General features: G+C 37.8%; 1 protein-coding gene across 1 annotated transcript; it reads left to right on the top strand.

Moving 5' to 3' along the window:
* The first annotated feature begins 1,467 nt into the window (after positions 1-1,467).
* Positions 1,468-24,450, top strand: LOC143710646 (apoptosis regulator BAX). Its single transcript, XM_077201639.1, has 6 exons — positions 1,468-1,930; positions 8,530-8,578; positions 9,218-9,379; positions 11,612-11,744; positions 17,333-17,437; positions 23,706-24,450. Exons 1-6 carry the CDS (start codon positions 1,864-1,866, stop codon positions 23,802-23,804), a joined length of 615 nt encoding a protein of 204 aa, XP_077057754.1. The 5' UTR covers positions 1,468-1,863; the 3' UTR covers positions 23,805-24,450.
* The last annotated feature ends 2,597 nt before the right edge of the window (positions 24,451-27,047 follow it).

Raw genomic sequence — 27,047 nt, forward strand, 5'->3', positions numbered from 1 at the left:
AAAAAATCCATTACATTAACAGTACTTGAAGTTTGATGCATTGTATTTTCAGGGTCTGAAATTGTATAATTAAGCTGTTTTAATTGAAAACATTACACACGCATTTTACATAATCACAATCATTTTCAGGTTTGGGAGTCAGAAAAGGTTAAACATGCTGTTCAAAAAACACTACATGATGGCACCACTTTCAATAACATTCACCACGAAATGTAGACATCTGGCATTTAGCCTACTACAGGTCACTATACCATGTCTGTAGAAGAACTAAACACATAGGCTACGTGATTGCCATATAACTAGACAAGGTTAGAATAAGTAGGCCTTTACATTTTAAATGTTACAAATAAAAAACAAAGCTGACCAGGAATGTGGCCAGTCTAAATGAAAGGTGATGTTCTTACAGCATACAGGTTGTGGGAAGGCTGGATTCTTTTCCTTCACTGCTATCATCTTTCTTTTGTGTTGGTAATCTAGCGGTTAGACACACCCATCCAGGCCTCTACTCAAACTGAGTGCATTGGTTTGGCTAATGAATCCATAGTTGGCAGGGCTGGTTTTGTTCAAAAAGGAGCTTGAGGTTTATTATGAGAGCGCTGGTCCTGTAGAGGCGAGGAAGAAATTGTCATGACATGGGATGAATTAGGCCTACTATTCCAAAGTGGAAAGCTACTGTCTTACTTTCTGTAATGTTAAGGGAAAATGGGAACGGCCTCTCACAAATAAAAACATGCAATTTGGCAACAATACGTGCATATATTTTTGTAATTGACCTATCCCCTTGCTCAGATTGCTAAAGGCTATCGGTTTATTTTAGAAAACGGACGCTGATGCTCGCCTTTACTCAGTCTGATAGTGACATCTGGTGGTGCATATTTTCGTTACAGTCTATAGACTCTAATAGCAGATCACATTTGAAAAACATTCACTGTTTCAGAAGAGGAAACATGTGGTCCAGCATCGGCTACTTATGCAAAACACAGGGGGTTAATAAAGATGAATCTCCAACCAACCAACCAAAATAAATAAATAAAAAAGATGGATGCATTGATGGATGATAGATAGATAGATAGATGGATAGATGGATCTCACACCCTGTTTTATGAATGAATTAATAAATAAAGACTCAGTTATGTTAATCTATGCTTAAAAAACCCAACATACAATAGGACAGCACACTATTATTCATATTCCCTTGCATAATTGTATCTGTAGGCCTATATATAATTTTTGTATAGGCTAGGGTATGCATGTTATCTTGTCGTAGGCTATGTATATTGTATTATGATTTATCTCTGTAATTTTATTATCTTTATTTGATTTTTTTTTCTGTTAACTTGAAGATTCACCATGACATTGAATATCATCCTGATTCTAATAAAATTACCCTGTTTATTTTCTGTGGGCTTTATAATGTTCTGAATTTTTTTCTAACTCAAGAAAATACAACTTACACAATGAGTGATTAGACAGAATTACATCATCTTGACTGATGTGTAACACAAGTAATATAACGGGAGGATGAATGCTTGTCGTTTAGTATTGGCACAAGCTCGCATTATCGCATTATTATCACCATCTCCATTTCCGCGTTGTTCCCACGGCTTTAACGCGTTCCTATGGATTGGCGGAGCTCTTCTTAAAGCCTTTCGACCACTTTTCTAAAAACTTTCACATCATGTTTTTATCATTCTAATGGTACTCCCGAAGAGGACATATAAACACCAGCGTCGATAACGCGACTAGATTATGTTGTGTTTTGTTGGAAACTGTGAATTTAGCGGATTCAGACATTGTTAGGCTGCTCCGGCTAGTTAGCAAAGCTATTAGTTGAGCCGGGCGGTGTTTGCGCGGAATAAAACCATGGCAGATGCCAACAATGGGGAGAGGACAGACGAAAACGAGCTAAGGGGGGCAACAGGTGGTGAAGGTAAGACTAGGTACAACTTTTAAACGAATTAGAGTGAGTTTTGTGAACTAGCCATGCATTTTCAGCTTTTGAACGACGTGACGTCACAGTTTTCTTCGACGGTGACCTGACTAGAACTGAAGACTCTGAATCTTAATAAGGATGAATACTAGACTGACTAATTTAATATTGATGATATATGGTGATTTTCAGTTAAATGAGTTCATTGTATTTCGTGTTTAGCCTTATAATCCGCTTCTGACGGTTCGTTTAAATTATTATGCAACTTCCTATTTAGATTTATGTTTTTATTACCAGTCAGATTATGAGCAATAAACATAATGAGCAAGAAACAGACAATTATCGCTTGCATATTAAAATATAATTCATTTTGTTTTATGGAACTTCCTCTGATGTCATACTTGCCTAAATAGTGTCTGACGTATATCGGGGCGTGTTTGGGGTTTTCTGGCCTGTCATAATAGTTTTGTTTTCATTTGTGCAGTGACCCTCGTTTTTTACACCATTAGGCAAGTAGTGTTCATCGGATTATCAGCTGCATAGAAGTGATAATTAAGCCAGAGTGATGTTAAGAGCAATCCAAGAGGAAACAGGGCCTATATAAATGCTAAAAAGTAAGAGGCCTACAATTGAACCCTGAGGGACACCAGTGGGAACAGAGACTATCTCAGACCTGAAACTACAAACTGGAAGCGATCAGAGAGATAAGATCTAAACCAGTGAAAACAGTCAGAGACACCAAAGATGGATGAGTAAGAGGCTGGGATTATAGTTCTTTGATTTATTTTTTGGTTTCCTAAAGCAGGGGGTTTTAGCAAACATTCAAGAGGACTTAGATGATCCACAAATGCAAGACAAAACGAGCATTAAAATAAGCAAAAATATATATTCAAATTTTAATTCAACACTTCAACAAAAGCTTTTTTCCTATTTAAAATGAACATAAAATAAAAGAACCAGGATTTCCACTGTCTAGAAATAAGCCTAGACCTTCTAGACTTGGAGACATAACGTTAATGAAAAAAAAATGTAATTCCTATAACTCGAAGCAGTTTTATTACCAAAAAAAAAATCTAGTTATGTCAAGTTTTAAAATATTTTATCTGGTTAATCATGAACGACTGGAAAAGTCACATGGCCTCAAAAAGGTTGAGAACCACTGGTCTAATATGTTCATGTCTCGTCACATTAGATATGAATAACATAAATCACGCAAACTAAAACCTGTATTTTCAATTTAAAAATAGGTTGTTTTCTGCCAGTTGTTTAACAGTTGTCAAATAAATATTAGGTTTACTTGTGACTATCCTCACACTTTCTCACTTTTAAAACTGAAGCGCTCCTTCTTTGATTTGATTGTCTCAAGCACAATTAGGAAGACAACTAACAGAGCGGTGTGTGTCTGGAGTGCAATTTGGCCATATGTAATAGCAGGGGACTTGTCCCACTCAATGTCCGTGTGAGCCTGCACTAAAGCCCTGTTTACACCGGATATTAAGATTAATTTTAGTCAATCGGGTCACAAGTAGGCAATGTTATTCAGGTGTAAACACGGTCTTAATCGTTTTTTAGCTTGTCCACTTTCAACCAGATTGTTTTCGTAGTGTAAACGCTCATGTGATCGAATGTGTTCAAACAGCCACAAAAGACCGTCTACTGATCTAATGCGCAGGTCCGTAGCCAGCCTTTTAAAAGGGGGGGTTCTTTTTTTCAAAAAGTCGACCTTTTTGCAGTTTTTCTCGTCCTTTTGTATTTAATTATGAGGTTCAAATACTTCATTTTGTTGACCTTTTATGCACTAATTTGTAGAGCTGCACGATTATGAGAAAAATCATAATTGCCGATTATTCCCTTGAAATTGTAATTGCGATTATTAATTACGATTATCACAATTTACATTGAATATATATAGGCATATTATAATACATGTTTACACAAAAATTGTTAACACGCACACAAGTACTGTCCCCCTTTACTTAACATACACATTAATTGTAAGAATGACTCATAGTAAAGAAAAACATTTGGACTATGCTAAAGCAATTAAATAGCAGTCCCAAACTAGTTTTTGTTAATACAATGTTGATAACCTGAAAAAAGTTTGGAGTAGGATTTACTTGAAAAAAGCTAGGCAACTTTTTCCACTCAGAAAATGCTAGTAAATTTACAAAGATTTGCCAAGTAAAAACCTAAACATATTCATCAGTAGCTTTAATTAGAAATCTTTAAGTTAAATTTTACTTGGAATATGGAATTAAGTAAACTTTACTTAACCTAGTTAAGTGAAAGTAACAAAGAAAATAAGTAATTTTAACTTGGCTTGTAAAAGGTTGAGTAATATCAATTTAGTTGAAATTTCCTTTGCATTACATTTCACTCAAACAATTTTATTGAATTATACCAGTCATTTATAGTATGTGTTTTACTTAGAGCATCTAAGAAATTTATACTTCATCATGTCAGATGTTAAGCATGATGTGAAAATGCAAAGACCTCAATACTTGGTAGACAATACACAATGACGGTAACATTTGATGGATCGGTTTTGTGTTTGAATGTGTCATTTTGAGTAGAAAATTTACTCGAAATGTAACAAAATGGCGATATTCCTGGTGAATAGCTCATAACTTAATTAGGCTCTTAACACACACACGCAGAGTGGATTTTCTTTTGTAATCGCGCCTTTGAACGATTACGTAATCGTGGCATCCGTAATCGAAATCGCAATTAGAAATTGGATTAATTGTGCAGCCCTACTAATTTGTGCTGGATTAGCTTGCCTGCTGGTTAACGAGCACGCTTTTTGATGCACCTAAAATATTTACTGCATTCTTGTCAGGGGGCGGAGTCGGACCAAAAAATCTACCGGGAAATTTCGCAGACCACTGGCCGGTATTTTTTGGGAAAAAATAAAATAAAAAATGTGCAAGAACCCTTGCAAAAATATTTTCAATAGACTAAGAAAGCCACCACTACTGGTCACATCTATGGTTAGATTGATTTGTTTAGATCCAGTGTAGTGTCCCACCACTTTTTCTCAGGATTGATATTATTTAATATCAATTAAATATTTAATTGAATATTTAATATCAATTCAATAAGAGATCTAGCGCAAAAATGTGTTGTTTTTTAACTCGAGCTGAGCACTCGTTGCCGTGGCGATCGGTTGCATGGATACAGTGTTCTCTTGTATGAAGTCTTCACTCAGACGCTCGCTTCAATCTATCGCCGTTGCGGGGACTCTCTATTCATTCCGGTGAAATCACAAAATAAAATGCACACAAACGTGTCCCTGCTTGATATAGACTGTATATAACCACTGATGAACATATTCAGTTTTGATGAAAGGAAAAGAAAAAAAACTATACGAGTGTGGATTAGAACCCGTAACCTCTGACACGCTTGGCAAAAGATCTACCACTAGACCACTTAACCCTCTACCACAACATACTCTTTGTGTTCATTTCATTGCCAATGTTCCTTTAAGAAAACATTCTAATGTTTTTTTTGTTGGAATGAGAAGACCTTAGTTTAGCAAATGATGTGCTTTGGTCAAGTCACATGACATGCAATTTTTTTCTGTGGCGCGATTTTTGACAGACTGCCGTCTCTTGTCTGTAGTTGCTGAAAGCAATCCAGAACGTCAGTAACAAACAAGGACCATCCCATATCACATACATAAAAAAATCAAAACATCACCTCAGTTAAGTTATGATGACATATTCACCAAAAAAAAAAGTTTTTATGAAATCAGTTTTTGGTAAATCGATCAAATGTCTGTGTTGCCAAGCGGCAACACTGTACAATAGTGGAATGACATTATTGCAATAGTTTAGCTAGCTAGACAGGTCAGCTGCAATCTGTTAAGCTGTAGCAATAACAACATTAATGCTAGCTAGTGATATAATGTTGATTAGTCATAGGTTAAGGACTGCCAATATGGAAAGCTGTTTGAACTTTTATTCATTTCCAGGATATGAATTATTGATATCTATAATTGTATTTTCACTAAAATGTCACCATAGGCTGCCATTCAAAATCAATTGTTGATATCAATAATTGATTCTTACTAGTAGAAATATAATTTTGATATCAATCATTTCTTTGTTAGTAAATATGTTAATTCCTGATATCAATAATTCAAATGTCACTAGTTGAAATGTCTATTCTTGATATCAACAATTGAATTGCTACCAGTAAAAAAAATCATTTTTGATATCTGAAAATCTGATATCAATATTATTTTAGATATCTAAAATGTCTAAAATTCACATTCATGATATCAGAAATTAACATTGTCACTAGTGAAAATTAAATTATTGATATCAAAAATTGCCATTGTTATAGTAGAAATCTAATTCCTTATCAATAACTATCATTTTACCTAGTAAAAATTTAATTGTTGATATTAAAAATTAGTATCCTGGAAATTAATTAAAGTTAAAACGGCTTGTCATACTGCCAATGCATTTGTAGGCTATTACGGAAAAAAACACTAATTTAAATGGCTTTTTTTCTCTAAAAATTCCACTGTTGTACGTTGTCGCCGTATGGGAACATATCATAAAGGACCTTAAAATTAAAAAAAAGTAAAACATTTTTTTACAGCACTTGTTAAGCTTACAGCACAAGTTAAGCCATTCTAAGAAAATAAAAAGAGTCAAATATTTTTTTCTATAGGTCTATCATAATGCGTGCGGTAGAGGGTTAAGACCTCAAAAATAGGTGGATCGATGCATTTATTTACGCGTTAAGTAAGAGATGCTGCACAGTTTGACAAGCGAGTAGCGGCCGCACACCAGGCCGCCGGATGGTGTTTCTCAGAACCTGCAATGTATAACTAATATCAGACCGTCCCTCGTGGCCTTGAAAAACACTACCGGCCCACCGGGAAAAGTCCCCACTCTCCCGATTGCCACTCCGCCCCTGGCGAGAACTCTCTCTGAACTGCACGCGCGGCACACACAGACGTTCAGCTACAATCATATTAATTTGAAACAGCAACCCAGAATATCTGTCACAAGCATTGATTAAAACGATGACAATTATCACATGAAAAAAACCCGACTTAATTTCTGTACCTTTGGCAGCGTGGGGGGGGGGTTCGTTCGAACCACCCGAACCCCCCCTGCCTACGGGCTTGCAATGCCTGAACATTATGGGATGCGCTCTAGCCAGACGGGATTTCAACTTTGTCGAGTGAAGACCCAAGTTTGGTTTGAAGATGAAAAACGTACCAAACACAATGTTCTCCCACCATTCCTGATTTCTAACACACACTCACAGCGTTCGGCTGGTCTTGCGTCAGTCAGAGCAGAAACTAAAGCTGATGCTCTCTGTGTGTTTTTCTGTCGTCTCTGGTCGCGTTCATACGTAAATTGCGTAAGCTTATTTTGTCCATTAGATCGAAGGATCTGAAAAAGCCCCTACATTTACTCACACAGACCCTCCCCTTGAAGAAATCAGGACAGAAGTGGTTAAAAAAGAGGCGGATTAAAAAAAAAACAGGTGTAAACGGGAATGTGTCTCCCTCGGACCCTCGTCTACTTGTGATCCGATCGACCAAAACGCATCTTAATACCAGGTGTAAACAGGGCCAAAGATACTAGAAATACTGTTGAGGCATCATAAGCATTTTTACCCAAAAACCAGATCTTGTAAAAAATTCATGAAAAGGAGGCATTGGTATCAATCAGATTCTCCTTCACATCTCGCACTCGAATGCTATTGGCTCATCCTATAATGAAGGTCATTTTAGAATTAAAGGTGAATGATGAATGAAGTCTCAGAATTAAAGGTGAATGATGCAACATAACTCCAGCAGGGGCCACTCATACTTCATTATATAAATAATAAACAGTTAATTTTTGCTGAAATGCATAACTGCAGCGACACACAATACTGATGTAATAATGTCACAGGTGTATGATTGTAGAGTAAGGCTCAACCAGTCAGAGTCAAGCCTATCTTTTGTTCTTTTTAGACATTAAATTATAAATAAATTATTAAAATATAGATGAATTGATATAAATAAATAATACATCTAACATTACAGTCATTTAGTAGAAACTATAGTGCAGTACTATAGTACATTTAAGGAAGATTGATCATATTTTGAGGTCTGTGGCATCTAAGATTGAAAACCCCTACTTTAAAGAATCGTTCTAGTCCTTTGTGAGCAAAACGCACACTACAACGAATTCACATTCAGACACTTTAATAATATTCAGAAACTAAGGACATCAAGCATAAGGGTCAATATGCCTTTAAATAAGGGCTATTCTTTAAATTAAAATGTATGTTTTAAAGCTATTTGAGATGAGATGTAACCACCAAACTTTAAAACAAGATGTTGACAAGAAGACAGGAACTTAGGTTTATGAGAATGTTTGTGGTGTGGCCAGTGGCACAACCAGCCAGTATCAAAAAAGGAAGTTGGGAGGTCAGGGTTCACCACATTTATAATACCAGCTCACCCCATTATCACGCCCAGGAATACAAAGATTGCTTCCTGTACTTTGACCGTGTTTCCTTTTTATCATACAGTGTTATGAAGATTATTGTTCACATGAACTCAATTTAATATTCTTTATTTGCAGATGTCGTGGATGATGTAATCCTTGAGCAGGGTGCTGTTCTGCTAAGAGGGTAAACTCATGCAATCCTCAATTTCATATACAGTCGCCACCAAATATTATTCAGACACCAGTATCATTTTTGATAAAAAAAAAAAAAATGACACTATAGTTCATTTATGTAAGTGAGGATAGCAAAATAAAGTAAACTGTGACATATTATACCCCAAAATTATTCATACAGTCAGTGACTACCAGTAACATTTATAAAAATTTGGTGACCAAAAATTATTGAGACACTTTGACCTGAACATGTTTTGCTGAAGTGTTTTTTCTTTAATTGCTAATGTGATGTTTCACACCACAGACTGAACAAAATGAAGCATTGCTTGGTAATTGGTTGAGCTAAATTGGCATTATCTAATAGTGTAGTTAAATTTAACAGCTGACAGATATTCAACATAATTAATTTGTGAGACAGTCTAATAGTAGTATGGACAAAACCAGTGAAATATCAACTGATTTGATAACTCTTGACTTCTTGTCATATTTTATTACACTATAGCGAATAAACTGTGATAATGTGAGAAATGTTGAAGGTGTCTGAATGCATTTTGGTTTGACTGTATATGTTATGTATTATATGCTCATGCATTTGTGTGAATGAATGCATCTCTCTCACTGTTACTGCGCTTTGGTTTTTAACTTGTAGGTATATTATTGAGCGAGTTACTGTAGATGATCCATCTATGCATGTGAGCCACGAGGATCTAGGAGGAAGACATCAGGAGGGAGATGATCCTCATATCAAAGAGGTTGTAGGTCAACTTTTGAAGATAGCCGATGGCCTTAACCAGAATGCTGAGCTTCAACAGTAAGTTTTTCGTTTTGTTTCAGCTCATTTGTCTTTTTGTGAATATATGAGGTTTCACAATTTAAGTATCTAATCCAGTGGTCCTCAAAAATTTTGAAGGCCATCAACATATTCAAAAGCCTGTCTTATAAGCTATAACAGTGGTTCTTGATTCCGGTCCTGGATAATATAACCAAATGATGTTTATTGTCATATTAAACATTGCAACAGACATTTATAATGCAGTTTATCTTTTGGCATGTTCTGCTGTTCAAACTTCTTTTTATTAACAGAAACTGGCTTTAATATATGCAATTAAACAATTTTTTTGATTCCAGAGTTTTCATGAACTGTTCTTTACTAAAATAATAGCTGTTGATAATTCTTCAAAGGGATAGTCCTCCCTAAAATGAAAATGATGTCATAAATTACTCTGGTGTTGTTCTATCGCTATACAGGTGAAACTCGAAAAATTAGAATATCGTGCAAAAGTTATAATTTGGATGATTATGGCTTACAGCTTATGAAAACCCCAAATTCAAAATCTCAAAAAATAGAATATTACATGAAATCAATTAAAAAAAAGGATTTTAAATACAGAAATGTCGGCCCTCTGAAAAGTTGAATCATGCATAATATAGTTATATATACTAAATGTATTAGTTTCACCTTTTAATCTTAAAATTATGAAATGCATGAAGTTTTGCAGGATATTCCAAGTTTACGAGTTTCACCTGTATGCCCTTCTTTCTTTTATGGGCCACAAAAGAATAATAATAAATAAAAAAAATCAATATATCATTTAACAAAAACACGGATACTTTTTTGTGTGATTGCTAGACATTGTATTTATTGTCACGCTTTTGTTAATCTTGATTTCTCACAACTTGTGTGCTTTTTCTGTGAGAGACGGAGTGAACTGTGGCGCTAATAGTCACTTGTCCAGTTCAATTATAATGACTACACATAGTAATATTAGTAATTTTACACGCATAGCATTTTCTCTTAAAAGAGATCATTCTGAGAATTTTGCAGTTTTATATGAAGGTTTGTCTCCAAAAATGGCAAAAGGTAATTGCGTCTTTTTATCTCACAATTCTGTAAATGGCATTATATACTTTTGACTTTAAAGTTGGCCCGGAAATGAAATGCACAGTATGAATGTATCTTCTGCTGTATCTTTTTCTTGTGCAATAGAAACTGAAATATTAAGTATTTAAACCAATAGTTTCGATTTTGCTTAAAAGATGCACTCATTCATTTTTGTATGTTGCAGTGCCGTCTGCGACTTAAGCTGACGCCTAAGCAAACGTTTTCAGTTTCAGACTTTTGTAGAAATGCTCTATTTACAGCCAGCTATGATTAATTGATTCCTTACAGTATGTTATCAGGATAAAAGGAAAAAGTATTTGACTGGTCATGTGATCTTGAACATCTGAAATGGCTTTTATTAGGTGTCTTCATCACATGTGGGTGTAGATCATTAAAAAAAAAAAATTCTAAAGTACAATTTTCTTTAAGAGTGAAACCACTTAATGAGGAACAAAAGACTGAATGACGGCACTTTAAAGATTGCAGAAATCTGTGAATGTTTTAGGCTAGTCATAAAAGTTACAGAAGCCATCATACACACCGATCTTTTAGCAACATTCGTCTGAAAGTAGAACATCAAAATTTTTTTGTTTTTTTTATGCTTAATTTATGTTTAGTGATGATGTTCTTATTGTGTTCTCTCTTTTCAGGGGAAATCTTTTTCCTTGGAATTTCAGCAGACAGGTTTTTTTTTTTTTGCGCTCCACTTAATCCTTGTTTTACATAATTTTAAACCCTGGGTCAAGGGCAGTTTTAACGCTGGGTTAGGAAGCCATGCTTCAAACCAAACCTTTTGAAGGGTTAAACCCAAATTACAGTGGAAAAATAAATACAGCTATACAGTAGCAGAAACTTTCAGGCTGGGTTTAGTTTCAGTGTCACAACGAACACATTAACTGGTGTGCAGAAAAAGCCCCAATATTTTAGTTGTATGGTGTTTACAGAGTCAGGTTTTGAAATTTCACAATCTAGGATTGGTTACTAAACCAGGAGGAAGAAAGAACAGTGTGCAATATAGAACAAGATAACGATCTTTTGTCATAACCAAATGATTTCCATTTGATTCCTCCATTTACCATACGGATGGTATTTTATTCAAAAAAGTAGGGCAGTAGAGTTTGGGAACCCCATAACATACAGTACACTTCTCTTCCCCTACAGTCTGATCAGCACTGTTCAAGCAAACTGCGCTCCGGACGTCTTCATGACGGTGGCCAGGAGCATCTTTGATGATGGCATCAACTGGGGACGCGTGGTGGCTCTGTTTCACCTCGCGTACAAGCTCATTTACATGGTAAAACTCCCATTTCTAAAACTCTTTTTTTTTTTTTTTTTTTTTACGGCATTGTGGTATTCATGATTTATTTTGTTACCTTTTAAATATTTCAATTGAAAATGTGAAACAATTAACTCACCATTTGTTCTTCAATCAAAGTGTCAATGGCATTGGATTATTAATTAGGAAAAGGAAATAATAATAAAAAAAAACTCCATCACTGCAATCTTCATGATTTATTAAAGGGATAGTTCACCCAAAAAAGAAACTTGGCATCATTTACTCACCATCACTTCGTTTCAAACCCGTAAGATTTTGCCAATCTTCAAAACACAAATGAAAATAGTTTTCATTAAATTGGAGAGATTTCTGTTCCTCCATTGAAAGTCTATTCACCCAAGGTTCAAAGCTTTCATAAAGAGATTGTAAAATAAATCCATATGAATTAAGCGGTTTAATCCAAGTCTTTTAAAGAGACATGTTTGCTTAATATGAACCGATTTAATTTAGGCTTTTATTAGGGGTTCAAGCACTTTAGTGCTGAAACCCTATTGTATTTGTAAGGATTTGTAAAACGCATCGTGCAGACCAAACCATAAGTGCTAGAGACGTGAAACCTGGCCAGATGGTAGGCCTCAATTTGGGGACAACCTATCAGAGTATGACACCGATTGGCCCATAGGTGGCGCTACAGCAACCAAAAGTACAAAATTGCTCATAACTCCTAGACCGTTTGACTTAAGCCCAATTTATACTTCTGCGTCGAACTTACGCCGTACCTACACCGTAGGCTGTGCGTATCGCGCGTACCCTTCGGCGTACCCTTCGGCTTACCCTGACGTGCACCTCTCCAAAAATGTAACAACGCGTCAATTCTACGCGGACGCAAGCGCTGTGATTGTTCTGCTAGAACTCCTCCCTCGGGTTTCACATGTTCCCTCTGCATGTGTAATTGCGCGTCAACGCGGACAACGTATAAATGAAAACCAACGCGTAGTGTATAGCGTAGAGGCTCCGGCGTAGGTCCGACGCAGAAGTATAAATCAGCCTTTAGCATCAAGGTTCTTTACACCACTGTGATCCTTGGCTCAGGTTGGACTAAATGTATATCTCCAATTTCGATTTAGGCAGGACAAAATTGCTCAAGCTTAATCTTTGGTCAAGTGAAAAAATCAATGGCGACTGACCAGTAGGTGGCGCTATAACATAAAAAACCATAAAAAGGGCTATGACCACCTGACAGTTAGTCCAATTGACTTGAAAATTGGTATACAGTGTCTTGGTCCAAGGTGCCATGTCCATCGGCCAATGAAGTTTGAGCACCTATAAGACAAGGTTAACGAAGGCCGATCGGAACGAAACTCGATGGGCATGTTCGACTCATGGCCCTAGAGGTCTGTAAGAATTTTGAAAGAAATCGGCCACTACTTGACGCTAACGAGTTTTACGGCTTGGTAATCACGTAATGCATATCATTTTATAGACTTAATGTCTCTAATGCTTATGTGCTTAAAGGCCTTAAAGGCTTGAACCCCGATAAATGCTGCTTGCAGCTTTAATTCATTATTATTTTTTTTTTTACTATAGCCAGTGGAGGAGTGTTTCTTTCCTTGCCACTATGGCTTGCACATTAGGGAACTGTGTTCCTAACAGTCAGTCATTTTTTCTTTTTTACTTTAAGCCCGGGTTAAAGCAAGGAAAACTACACTGTACCTCAACAACACTACGTAATGGATGGTACTCGTTTCATCGTGGAGGTGGAAATCAAATTCTTTGTGAACATTTCTTGTATAAAGAGTTAAATACAAAAGAAAAGGTATGAGAGACGGCTGTTTTTGTCAATTGTATGTGTTAATTTAAAATGTTTGCAATATTAACATAAGTACGTTTAAATGTTAAACTTAATATATAAATCTATATACTAATACATTTTTTATTTATCAAGTTTAAGCGTGAATACATCTGTGAAAAAGTGTAGACCTATAACTACTGCGTACAAATAGAATTGCAATATTGACAACTTTTTTTTTTTAATAAAAGATCCTGATAATAAAAATAGTGATTTGAATAAAAAAAATAAAAAAATAGTGAGTAACTCTTGTGTTTGTGGGACAGCTGCGAATAAGTTTCGCAATGCAAATGCAGCATATGTGAACGCTTTCAGATCGTAAAATAAATCCATATGAATTAAGCGGATTAATCCTTTAAGTCTTTTAAAGAGACGTGATTGCTTAATATGAGCCGATTTAATTTAGGCTTTTATTCATGAATAAACATTGATAAGTGAATGTGCATAGAGCACTCAAATCTGGTAAACCGAAGCACAACCGTACTTGTTTGATGCGTGTGAACATTCTCGTGTTACGCAGCACGTTTGAGCTTCAGCAAGAACCAATGAGGTTCATTCTCGTGTTACGCATCACGTTTGAGCTTCAGCGAGAACCAATGAGGATCATTCTCGTGTTACGCAGCACGTTTGAGCTTCAGCAAGAACCAATGAGGTTCATTCTCGTGTTACGCATCACGTTTGAGCTTCAGCGAGAACCAATGAGGTTCATCCTCGTGTTACGCATCACGTTTGAGCTTCAGCGAGAACAATGAGGTTCATTCTCGTGTTACGCAGCACGTTTGAGCTTCAGCAGAACCAATGAGGTTCATCCTCGTGTTACGCATCACGTTTGAGCTTCAACGAGAACAATGAGGTTCATTCTCGTGTTACGCATCACGTTTGAGCTTCAGCAAGAACCAATGAGGTTCATTCTCCTGTTACTCATCACGTTTGAGCTTCAGCGAGAACAATGAGGTTCATTCTCGTGTTACGCAGCACGTTTGAGCTTCAGCAAGAACCAATGAGGTTCATTCTCCTGTTACTCATCACGTTTGAGCTTCAGCAAGAACCAATGAGGTTCATTCTCGTGTTACGCATCACGTTTGAGCTTCAGCAAGAACCAATGAGGTTCATTCTCGTGTTACGCATCACGTTTGAGCTTCAGCAAGAACCAATGAGGTTCATTCTCGTTTTATGCATCACGTTTGAGCTTCAGCAAGAACCAATAAGGTTCATTCTCGTGTTACGCAGCACGTTTGAGCTTCAGCAAGAACCAATGAGGTTCATTCTCGTGTTACGCATCACGTTTGAGCTTCAGCAAGAACCAATGAGGTTCATTCTCGTGTTACGCATCACGTTTGAGCTTCAGCAAGAACCAATAAGGTTCATTCTCATGTTACGCAGCACGTTTGAGCTTCAGCAAGAACCAATGAGGTTCATCCTCGTGTTACGCATCACGTTTGAGCTTCAGCGAGAACAGTGAGGTTCATTCTCGTGTTACGCATCACGTTTGAGCTTCAGCAAGAACCAATGAGGTTCATTCTCGTGTTACGCTGCACGTTTGAGCTTCAGCGAGAACAATGAGGTTCATTCTCGTGTTACGCAGCACGTTTGAGCTTCAGCGAGAACAATGAGGTTCATTCTCGTGTTACGCTGCACGTTTGAGCTTCAGCAAGAACCAATGAGGTTCATTCTCGTGTTACGCATCACGTTTGAGCTTCAGCAAGAACCAATGAGGTTCATTCTCGTGTTACGCAGCACGTTTGAGCTTCAGCAAGAACCAATGAGGTTCATTCTCGTGTTACGCATCACGTTTGAGCTTCAGCAAGAACCAATGAGGTTCATCCTCGTGTTACGCATCACGTTTGAGCTTCAGCAAGAACCAATAAGGTTCATTCTCGTGTTACGCTGCACGTTTGAGCTTCAGCGAGAACAATGAGGTTCATTCTCGTGTTACGCAGCACGTTTGAGCTTCAGCAAGAACCAATGAGGTTCATTCTCGTGTTACGCTGCACGTTTGAGCTTCAGCGAGAACAATGAGGTTCATTCTCGTGTTACGCAGCACGTTTGAGCTTCAGCGAGAACAGTGAGGTTCATTCTCGTGTTACGCAGCACGTTTGAGCTTCAGCAAGAACCAATGAGGTTCATTTTCGTGTTACGCAGCACGTTTGAGCTTCAGCAAGAACCAATGAGGTTCATTCTCCTGTTACTCATCACGTTTGAGCTTCAGCAAGAACCAATGAGGTTCATTCTCGTGTTACGCATCACGTTTGAGCTTCAGCAAGAACCAATGAGGTTCATTCTCGTGTTACGCATCACGTTTGAGCTTCAGCAAGAACCAATGAGGTTCATTCTCGTTTTATGCATCACGTTTGAGCTTCAGCAAGAACCAATAAGGTTCATTCTCGTGTTACGCAGCACGTTTGAGCTTCAGCAAGAACCAATGAGGTTCATTCTCGTGTTACGCATCACGTTTGAGCTTCAGCAAGAACCAATGAGGTTCATTCTCGTGTTACGCATCACGTTTGAGCTTCAGCAAGAACCAATAAGGTTCATTCTCATGTTACGCAGCACGTTTGAGCTTCAGCAAGAACCAATGAGGTTCATCCTCGTGTTACGCATCACGTTTGAGCTTCAGCGAGAACAGTGAGGTTCATTCTCGTGTTACGCATCACGTTTGAGCTTCAGCAAGAACCAATGAGGTTCATTCTCGTGTTACGCTGCACGTTTGAGCTTCAGCGAGAACAATGAGGTTCATTCTCGTGTTACGCAGCACGTTTGAGCTTCAGCGAGAACAATGAGGTTCATTCTCGTGTTACGCTGCACGTTTGAGCTTCAGCAAGAACCAATGAGGTTCATTCTCGTGTTACGCATCACGTTTGAGCTTCAGCAAGAACCAATGAGGTTCATTCTCGTGTTACGCAGCACGTTTGAGCTTCAGCAAGAACCAATGAGGTTCATTCTCGTGTTACGCATCACGTTTGAGCTTCAGCAAGAACCAATGAGGTTCATTCTCGTGTTACGCATCACGTTTGAGCTTCAGCAAGAACCAATAAGGTTCATTCTCGTGTTACGCTGCACGTTTGAGCTTCAGCGAGAACAATGAGGTTCATTCTCGTGTTACGCAGCACGTTTGAGCTTCAGCAAGAACCAATGAGGTTCATTCTCGTGTTACGCTGCACGTTTGAGCTTCAGCGAGAACAATGAGGTTCATTCTCGTGTTACGCAGCACGTTTGAGCTTCAGCGAGAACAGTGAGGTTCATTCTCGTGTTACGCAGCACGTTTGAGCTTCAGCAAGAACCAATGAGGTTCATTTTCGTGTTACGCAGCACGTTTGAGCTTCAGCAAGAACCAATGAGGTTTATTTTCACGCATCAAGCAAGTGTTCTTGAGCTTCCATTAACCATATTTTAGGGCTTTATGCATGTTCGCTGATCAGTGTATGATAATAAAAGCCTTAATTAAATCCGTTCATCATATAAAGCGATTGTGTCTCTTCAGAAGACTTGCATTAAACCACTTGATTAATATGGATATATTTTACGACCGTCAGCAAATTGGGTGAATAGACTTTCAGTGGAGGGACAGAAATATCTCAGATTTCCTTAAAAAATATCTTTATTTGTGATTCAACGATGAACAAAAGTCTTATGGTTTTGGAACATATGAGAGTGAATAATTGATGACAGATTTTTTTTTAACTATCCCTTTAAGGATGGCTCTACTTTTTTCGATAATACAGATGTATTACAACCTGATTACTTTTCATTCCTCTAGGCCCTGACTCAGAACCACTTTGAAATCGTCAGGACGATCATTAGCTGGGTTTTACGGTTTATGAAGGAAAACATTTCTGCCTGGATCAGACAGCAAGGAGGATGGGTAAGTTGCTGTTTTTGTATGTGTTGTCTGGCCACCCATGTGGAGCCACACAGGTCGAGCCAGACAAATCCACCACACACGCACACACACACACACACACACACACACACACACTAATGGAGAGAAACGCACCCACTCGAGCCTGGAAGTACATGAGCACAAACCCAGACACATCCCGTCTAGAAATACCCAGACACACAAACCCACTGACCCAGAGTGGCACACGGCTAGATAGTAATGATTTGATTCTTACACCTCTTTATCTTGAAAATATATATCAAGAATGCCTATTTTTGCATTTAATCTCTCATACATCAGTAAGATGTGGTTTACATGTGCTCTGCAGAGCCTCCACTGGGCTGGCTGCATTTCCCGGGGCCACTCAAGTTTAATAGCACACATATGATCATAAAGGAAGCAGAATGTGGGGTGCTGGGTTCAGACTTCAAACACTCGGGAGTTAGGGAGCGTACCGTGGCCCTGAGAAACTGCCATATACTAAACATGTGACAATATTTACAGTGCACTAAGCAGCATGAGCCTGAAGAATGCAAACCCAGTGAGGGAGGAGATGTGGCGCTTGTGTGCTTGACCCTCTATTTTGGGGATTTGAGGAGGTTCAGGCACCTGCTGTTTAGCATTTTAGTAATTGAACTGCAGGGGAATATGCCACCAATATTACAATTCAATCAGTGTAGTAACATATCTACTTAATTACTGACTATAGCCGGCGGAGGAGTGTTTCTTTCCTTGCCACTATGGCTTGCACATTAGGGAACTGTGTTCCTAACAGTCAGTCATTTTTTTTTTTTTTTACTTTAAGCCCGGGTTTAAGCAAGAAAAACTACACGGTACCGACATGATGGATGGTACTCGTTTCTTCGTGGAGGTGGAAATCAAGTTCTTTGTGAATATTTCTTGTATAAAGAGTTAAATACAAAATAAAAGGTATGAGAGACGGCTGTTTTTGTCAATTGTAAGTTTCAATTTTAAAATGTTTGCGATATTAACATAAGTACGTTTAAATGTTTTGCAACTTAATATATAAATCTATATCGAAGTAATGCATTGAATAATACGTTTTTTTATTTTTTTTATCAAGTTTAAACGTGAATACATCTGTGAAAAAGTGTAGACCTATAACTACTGTGTACAAATAGAATCGCAATGCTGGCAACTTTTTATTTTTATTTTTTATAAAAGATCCTGATAATAAAATAGTGATTTTGTTTGCAATGAAATAGTTGTGTTTGTGGGACAGCCGCGGATAAGTTTTCGCAATGCAAACGCAGCATATGTGAAATCACTATAGCGTGTGCTGCTCCTGTACCGCATACACACACTGTACACGGAGTATGTGTGAAACAGGCATTAGGCTTGTCAATACACCAAATTGCTATAAATTATTCCAAAGCGTTAAAGATTTCATAATCCTCAATATCACCACATAACAAATAAATAATTCCAACCTACAACTCCTGAAAGTATTTCCAGCTTTACCTGCATAAATACAGTTAGGTAAAGTGATATATGCTATGTAACAAATCTCAACTGCTTAATTGCTTATATCGTTGCATAATTTATACTATATTATCGGCCAGTATATATAAATATAAAAAATATATTTGTAAGTTGGGTATATAGCATACATACAGTACACTCACATAAAGCAATATATACAGGTCCTTCTCATAAATTTGCATATTGTGATAAAGTTCATTATTTTCCATAATGTAATAATAAAAATTAAACTTTCATATATTTTAGATTCATTGCACACCAACTGAAATATTTCAGGTCTTTTATTGTTTTAATACTGATGATTTTGGCATACAGCTCATGAAAACCCAAAACTCCTATCTCAAAAAATTAGCATATCATGAAAAGGGTCTCTAAACGAGCTATTAACCTAATCATCTGAATCAACTAATTAACTCTAAACACCTGCAAAAGATTCCTGAGGCTTTTAAAAACTCCCAGCCTGTTTCATTACTCAAAACCGCAATCATGGGTAAGACTGCCGACCTGACTGCTGTCCAGAAGGCCATCATTGACACCCTCAAGCAAGAGGGTAAGACACAGAAAGAAATTTCTGAACAAACAGGCTGTTCCCAGAGTGCTGTATCAAGGCACCTCAGTGGGAAGTCTGTGGGAAGGAAAAAGTGTGGCAAAAAACGCTGCACAACGAGAAGAGGTGACCGGACCCTGAGGAATATTGTGGAGAAGGACCGATTCCATACCTTGGGGGACCTGCGGAAGCAGTGGACTGAGTCTGGAGTAGAAACATCCAGAGCCACCGTGCACAGGCGTGTGCAGGAAATGGGCTACAGGTGCCGCATTCCCCAGGTCAAGCCACTTTTGAACCAGAAACAGCGGCAGAAGCGCCTGACCTGGGCTACAGAGAAGCAGCACTGGACTGTTGCTCGGTGGTCCAAAGTACTTTTTTCGGATGAAAGCAAATTTTGCATGTCATTTTGAAATCAAGGTGCCAGAGTCTGGAGGAAGACTGGGGAGAAGGAAATGCCAAAATGCCTGAAGTCCATTGTCAAGTACCCACAGTCAGTGATGGTCTGGGGTGCCATGTCAGCTGCTGGTGTTAGTGCACTGTGTTTTATCAAGGGCAGGGTCAATGCAGCTAGCTATCAGGAGATTTTGGAGCACTTCATGCTTCCATCTGCTGAAAAGCTTTATGGAGATGAAGATTTCATTTTTCAGCACGACCTGGCACCTGCTCACAGTGCCAAAACCACTGGTAAATGGTTTACTGACCATGGTATTACTGTGCTCAATTGGCCTGCCAACTCTCCTGACCTGAACCCCATAGAGAATCTGTGGGATATTGTGAAGAGAAAGTTGAGAGACGCAAGATCCAACACTCTGGATGAGCTTAAGGCCGCTATCGAAGCATCCTGGGCCTCCGTAACACCTCAGCAGTGCCACAGGCTGATTGCCTCCATGCCACGCCGTATTGAAGCAGTCATTTATGCAAAAGAATTCCCGACCAAGTATTGAGTGTATAACTGAACATAATTATTTGAAGGTTGAGTTAAGAATTAAAAACACTTCTTTTATTGGTCGGATGAAATATGCTAATTTTTTGAGATTTTCATGAGCTGTATGCCAAAATCATCAGTATTAAAACAATAAAAGACCTGAAATATTTCAGTTGGTGTGCTGAATAATTTTTATCATTACATTATGGAAAATAATGAACTAATTTTTTGAGAAGGAACTGTACTACATAGCAAATCTCAGAGTAATAACTGCTAATAGATTCGAGATTGCAATTAATATTAGATTATTATTGCTATTTTACACAAACAACGAAAAGCCATTCTTTTTTAAAATCACGTTATAATGCTGTATGTAATTGGCGTACACTTTTCTCCAGTATATATGCGGTTCATTCAGTCTTCAGCTTTCTCCACAACCTAAGTTCTCTGAAATGCTGCTGATGTACATGAGCAGCACTACACTATTTTTCATCCCATGTTTTCTTTTACATTACACTCAGAGGTTTACACACATGTGCACTGATTTTGACACGTTAAAATATAGGCCTATAGATTGAAATGTGTATATGTATTTACATTGAATGAAAGATATAGAATGGACTGCATAGACAAAAATTATTACTAAAAGGTTAACAGAATAGGTGAGGTATGTAAGATTTTTATTTTATTTTTAAATACATTCTCTTAACCCAGTTAATTGTTTATTGACTACTATTAGTATGCCCTTCATGGGTTTATCTCCCCCCAAAGTGTAAAAATCGAGTCTCCCAGGCACCATCAAATCATTGAGAGCGGTCCACTCAGATGTCAATCACTTTTCCAGCTTAACCTATAGTGTGAGTTTGGGGGTGTGGCTTCTGTAGCAGGCGGAGCCAGAAGGCGTTTGATGGTTACACGGGAAAAGACGTTCAATTTCGGTTACTGGAGTGCAAGACAAAATTTGCTGCATTTAAACCTTCAAAGATTATACAGGTCATGAACATGTCAAAGCAAACGGTGCATTCAATACCATCATGCACCCATTCAGACTGACAAATGTTCCAGTTTATAATGTTTACTTTGTGTCCAGTGTAGGCAGACTAACTGGTGTTATGTCATATCGTCATGTCAAAAATGCGCTAGTGACGATTAGGGGTTTAACGACTTTAGATTATTTTAAGTCGACATTTATGTGATTAAAGTTGACATCAGCTAGTCGGTGATGACGTCATTAATGTACAAATAATCCTGAACCTCGATCTGAGACTCGAACGCAGGTTTTCTTGTTCACAGCTATGGCGTATGACACAGTGCTCCTACATAACAGCTTATTTTAATCCATTCTTTTGTGTTTGGATTGTTATATATCTCACAGATTTCTGCTTGTTCAGTAAAACAGTAAAAATATGAATGTATTAATGAGAGAGCGATTGCATGTGAATGAATTCTTTCTGACAGCATCTCTCTACTAATAGTGAAGCTGTGGGTTTTAGTTACTAAGAAATTCATTTCTGCGCTCGCTCTATGTACGTGTGATGTGTGAGCTTCTTACTGTGTGTGTGTGTGTGTGTGTGTGTGTGTTACAATGCAGCAGCATATTAGTTTAGAACAGTGATTAACTTACTCGTACAAAAAGCTGTTTAATGCGTGCATTCACCCGATAAATATTGAGCAGCCAGATGGTATAATCAAACATATATTGTAGAGCGCTTTCAGAGTATGCATTTATTTATCATGGTAACTGTTGGAAACGGAGCGTAAAAGTGTAATTCATAGATTTCTTATGCTGTTGCGCCCTCTATAGGCCACGATCAGCAACTAGTCGACGTCAAGCTTAAAGCATCATGGGAGAGCATTGAAGTCGACTAGTCTGTGCAACCCGTAATGCAGATACGTTGGATGGGTTTATTATAAGCGAGAAGCTCACCTTCGCTCTAAACAGTGTTTGTATATTCAATTACTTACTCATGACCAGAGTTGGGTATAACTGTATTCTAATTACTTTTCGTGATACCGCTGTAATGTAACTCATTACATTTAAAATGTATGTATTTGATTACAGTTATTGAATGATGTTTAGTAAAATGCACTTCTAATCACGTTTGGCCGTCTGCGTCAGTTAATTAGCATGTGCTTTAATGAATTACCGGAGAACACGCTTCATGAGGCACACACACATACACACACACACACACGCAAGGTCTCCCGCTCTCTCCCTCTCCGCCGTGAACTGAATTTCACTTTGTAGTGTTTTCTTGTAGTTTTAATAGGTTTTCAAAGTAACTTGAAAGTAATTAGTAATCTGTTTACTTTTGTACATGCAGTAATCAGTAATGTAATCAAATTACAATTTTAAAGTAGTAATTAGTAGTGGATTACTTTTTTTGAGTAACTTACCCAACACTGCTCATGATGACACATAGCAACACAGCTAAAAGTATTCCTAAAATGTTGGATGTTTTATTGAAAGTAGTCTAATTTTACCTGTTGAGACATTCCTTCAAAAAGCACCCGTAAGATCAGTGTTCACGTGATGCGCAAAAGGGGCGTCTGTAAAATATGCTGTATCTTTGTAATACCTAGCGTCACAGAAACTATACATGCAGTACTTAACCTTTATATTCATTACAATTCCCATCCCTTAATATAAGTCATTATTCACAAGTGTCACTCTCAAACCTCTTTAGCATTTCGATATCCATGCAATGAAAAAAAAAAAAAAAAAATCTTCATTTGATGGATGTCATTAAAGGTTGTATCAGTGATTTCAGGCCCAAAAATAAATGTCTAATCTTTCCTAACGATCCGCTAGCTGCCCGCCCCATAAGCGTGCCGTCCAAAAACCTCGTCTCTGTAGGCAGCCTAGGCTCTGAGATCTGCACACAAAAACAAATGGGTACAACCACCACTCAAAACCAAAATAAACAGTGTTCCAACCAATCACTGACAGGGGCGGGTGTTGTGAGGTTTTGCGCTCGTGCACGGCTGGACGCGAAATCGGAGCAACACCCGCCCCTGTCAATGATTGGTTGGAACACTGTTTATTTTGGTTTTGAGTGGTGGTTGTACCCATTTGTTTTTGTGTGCAGATCTCAGAGCCTAGGCTGCCTACAGAGACGAGGTTTTTGGACGGCACGCTTATGGGGCGGGCAGCTAGCGGATCGTTAGGAAAGATTAGACATTTATTTTTGGGCCAGAAATCACTGATACAACCTTTAAAGGTCTTGTGTTCATATGCAGTGTGTATCTAATGCTTTCTCTGGTCTGTGTTGCAGGAGGGCATTTTCCGCAGCGTGTCAAGATGGCGCACCGTGTCGTGCATCGCTGCAGTGGCGTTCATTGTAGCTGCTGTTTACTGGAAAAGAACTCGCTAAGATAAAAGTGAAAGTCTAGTGCCAGATTCTTAATTCTCACAAATGTGGAAACTCATATCAAAAGCAATATAATGTCTAAGTGGTGCAATCAAGTGGACCAATCATGGTTCATGTAGCCCTGCTATGGTTAAAGACTTAAATGGAAACAGCCACTTCGACAGACACTGTAGCCTTTTATTGTGATTTTGTTTTTTATTCCCTGTCTGCTGTTGTTCTCTTTATTTTTTCTATTTCACTTGAGTCAAGGGACATCTTTCGCCTTGATTTATTTATTTAAAGGGATGTGTTGCTCTACTTAAAGGTTTTTAAGACACTGCACTTTTTCCTCCACCAGTGCCTTTTTACTTTCTGGCTCAGGTATCAAATTTGTAATGTGCCACAAAACATACCAGCCCTACCTCAGATCAGCTACACATGAGACCAACTGTTTACCAAATCATTGTTTTTCTAAGTATATCATTAGGAATACAGGGACAGGGCTGAAAAACAGGTAGAATTAAATAATTAAATGTTTTAAGAACGCTAAACCCGTAAAATGCATTTTATGTGATCTAAATGATTGAAAGGTTTAGTATTTTATTGTTGAATACAGTTAATGTGGACAATTCTAGCACACCTTGAAATAAATATGATGATGAATTACTGAGATTTGTCTATGTATATTTTTTCATATAAATTGATATGTATATTCGTTGCTGGAAATGCACGTTGTATTGTTTCTCTTTACCAAACCACGTGCTTTTTTTTTTACATTTACCATGGGAATGCTGTGGTATTCTTTGAAATGTATTCAGTACAGATACCATCATTTAAAATGACAAAGGGACAGCAAAATGACAATTTTTTTTAACCAAAATTTACATAAAAATAAAAGCTAATTCACAATATTAATACAACTAAAATAACACTGCAATGTATAAGTAGTGTCACAGTACTCTTATATGACCAGTAAAGTCTTTGGCTGTGTCTCAAATCACACACTGTCTTAAGTAGGTGCTTTTTTTTTTTTTAAATAAATAATTAGCCTACTTCGAGCTCTAAAAAAGTATGTTCTGTATGGTATGAATGTGTGCAGTATAAATGTAATTTGGATTCGGCATGTTGTCATTATCATGTGACCTACCAGCACCATTCACAAATCCTCTCCTGTGGCCTCGTGGGATAATAAAGTGTCCATCATTTGCAAACTTCACACTTCATCTGGGTACTTTACTCTTTTAAGTACTGTGAATTCAGACATACCTCTAATGTTACATACTGTTTTTCGCATACTATATAGTAGGGAAGTATGTAATTTTGGATGCAGCCAATATCTTGTCTGGCCCGATCTCAGTGTTCTCAACAGCACAGCTTACTAAAGGAGTGTATGACTGAATAACAGTCGGTGCTATTGTTTTATTATTTCCTGATGTAATTGGAAGCATGCATATTCATCCTGAATCATCTCTGCAATGGGATCCACAGGTCTGTCGTCTCTCAAACCACTAGAAAGAAGACCCATGTGTCCGACTGAGGTAAGCAGTTCCTCCAGACTCAGATTCACGTGGGTGACATAAATAATGGTGTACAGTGGAGAAATTGTTTGATGGAACTAAAGATTCCAATTCGGTAGTGATTAAAATATCAGTATTGACAAAAAGATAAAACATAAAAAAAAAAACATTAGCCGTGTTGTTTGTATATTACTGCAGTAGCCTACAATTTTTGTGCCATTTTCTCAAAGTCCATCAGTCAAAATATCGGCCGTCTTATCCATATTTTTAGATGTCAAAATTTTATAGGGACAGTTAGGGCACGCATACAGAAATATTCTCTGTATTATACTGTTTATCATTGTGCTACTAGGCTACAGTACTCGTCCCTTTTTAGAAATGTCGTCAATGCTTCCTAGAATCCCGCAGGATTTGAACCCGATGACGCCAGGTTTCTGAAGAGCCAGCAGCGTCCGGCCCGTGTCTGTGTTAGCTCAGCTGTTCGAAGACTCCTACACACCGTTACACACCACATCTCCAGCAGGACAATGACCAAAGTTTTCAGAACTCAGATTTCACGTGTCGTTATGAACCTTTGCCAGCTATAAACCTTGTGTGGTCAGCTGGAGGGTTTTAGACGCAGTAAACAGCTGGGTAAAAAAAGAGTCACTTAGTTTTGATCTGACGGTGTAAGAACAGGATTATAAAAACTGCCTTGATAACTCATGCTGTTCATAATTCAGTGTGCAATATAAACAGCATTTATATGTGTGGTCTCAATGCAGCTTTTATTAGGCTATACTGATATGACTGTGTAGCCTACATGATTGATTTCTTTAATATTGAAGCCTGCTTTCACTTTATATAGTAAAAAAAAAGGTAATTGTGACATCTCCTAGTTGTGACTCTATATCTTGCAATTTCAACTTCATTTATTTTATTAAGTATTATTATTGTTCTGAGAAATTACTCTGAAAGATATAAACTCACATTGTGAATTAGAAAAGTCACAGATTTCAGAGGTAAGAGGGGAAAATAAACAGTGCACCTGTAAATTAGACTAAAAATAATAATCTAATTTTCTTAGTTGAATTATAATCTGTCCTCATTTGGCAAACACATTGTTTTTTTATGATTATATTGAGCCATCTCCGCTGGCATAGAAGGTCACGGCTGAATCCTCTTGTGGAGAGGTCGGTGTAATACTCACGTGTGATGAGTACAGACGGTCACAGATGAACACAGGTCACTGGCGTATCTCCAGCACACACAGCTGTTCAAATGAGGCCTGCACCTGAGCTCTTGCTTCAGATGAATGAACAGGTGGCTCCTATCATGCAGCAACACATATCTGGAAATACTGTTTCCAATTATGCAATGTGTTTGCGTGTGTCTGGGTACGTGTTGAATTGGAGGAGACCCTTTTGAGCGAATCCACCTGGTTGATCATGCCATTCGTGAGTGGTGCTTTATGCAGATGTAGATTTTGTTTTCCGTAACATGTCTGCATTCAGTCAGTGCTGAAACGGGATTTCACCAAGTAGAACATGTTCCTGAATCAACGTTCTTGTCAATCCTGGAACGACATTCCAATCAACCAATCAGTTTACAGTTAATGTCAACTTTAGGCTTAAAACAAGGGTTAGGAGCTTCTACACCATATTCATATCATATAATATCATATAATTTCCCTCTGATGTCAAGGATAAGTTAGGGAAAGGGTTAGTTTTAGGGCAGGGATTGGGTTCGGACTATGTTTTTGGACAGGGAT

This window comes from Siphateles boraxobius, unplaced genomic scaffold (genome assembly GCF_051911475.1).
Source record: "Siphateles boraxobius isolate OS27281-9 unplaced genomic scaffold, OSU_SipBor_1 48, whole genome shotgun sequence".
Taxonomy (NCBI): domain Eukaryota; kingdom Metazoa; phylum Chordata; class Actinopteri; order Cypriniformes; family Leuciscidae; genus Siphateles; species Siphateles boraxobius.

What these genes read in the sequence shown, in the direction of transcription:
- LOC143710646 (XM_077201639.1), top strand. Translation starts at nt 1,864, where the DNA reads ATGGCAGATGCCAACAATGGGGAGAGGACAGACGAAAACGAGCTAAGG. An exon ending in CGTACAAGCTCATTTACATG is followed by an intron (nt 11,745 to 17,332) that starts GTAAAACTCCCA and finishes TCATTCCTCTAG; the next exon opens with GCCCTGACTCAGAACCACTT. An exon ending in TCAGACAGCAAGGAGGATGG is followed by an intron (nt 17,438 to 23,705) that starts GTAAGTTGCTGT and finishes TCTGTGTTGCAG; the next exon opens with GAGGGCATTTTCCGCAGCGT.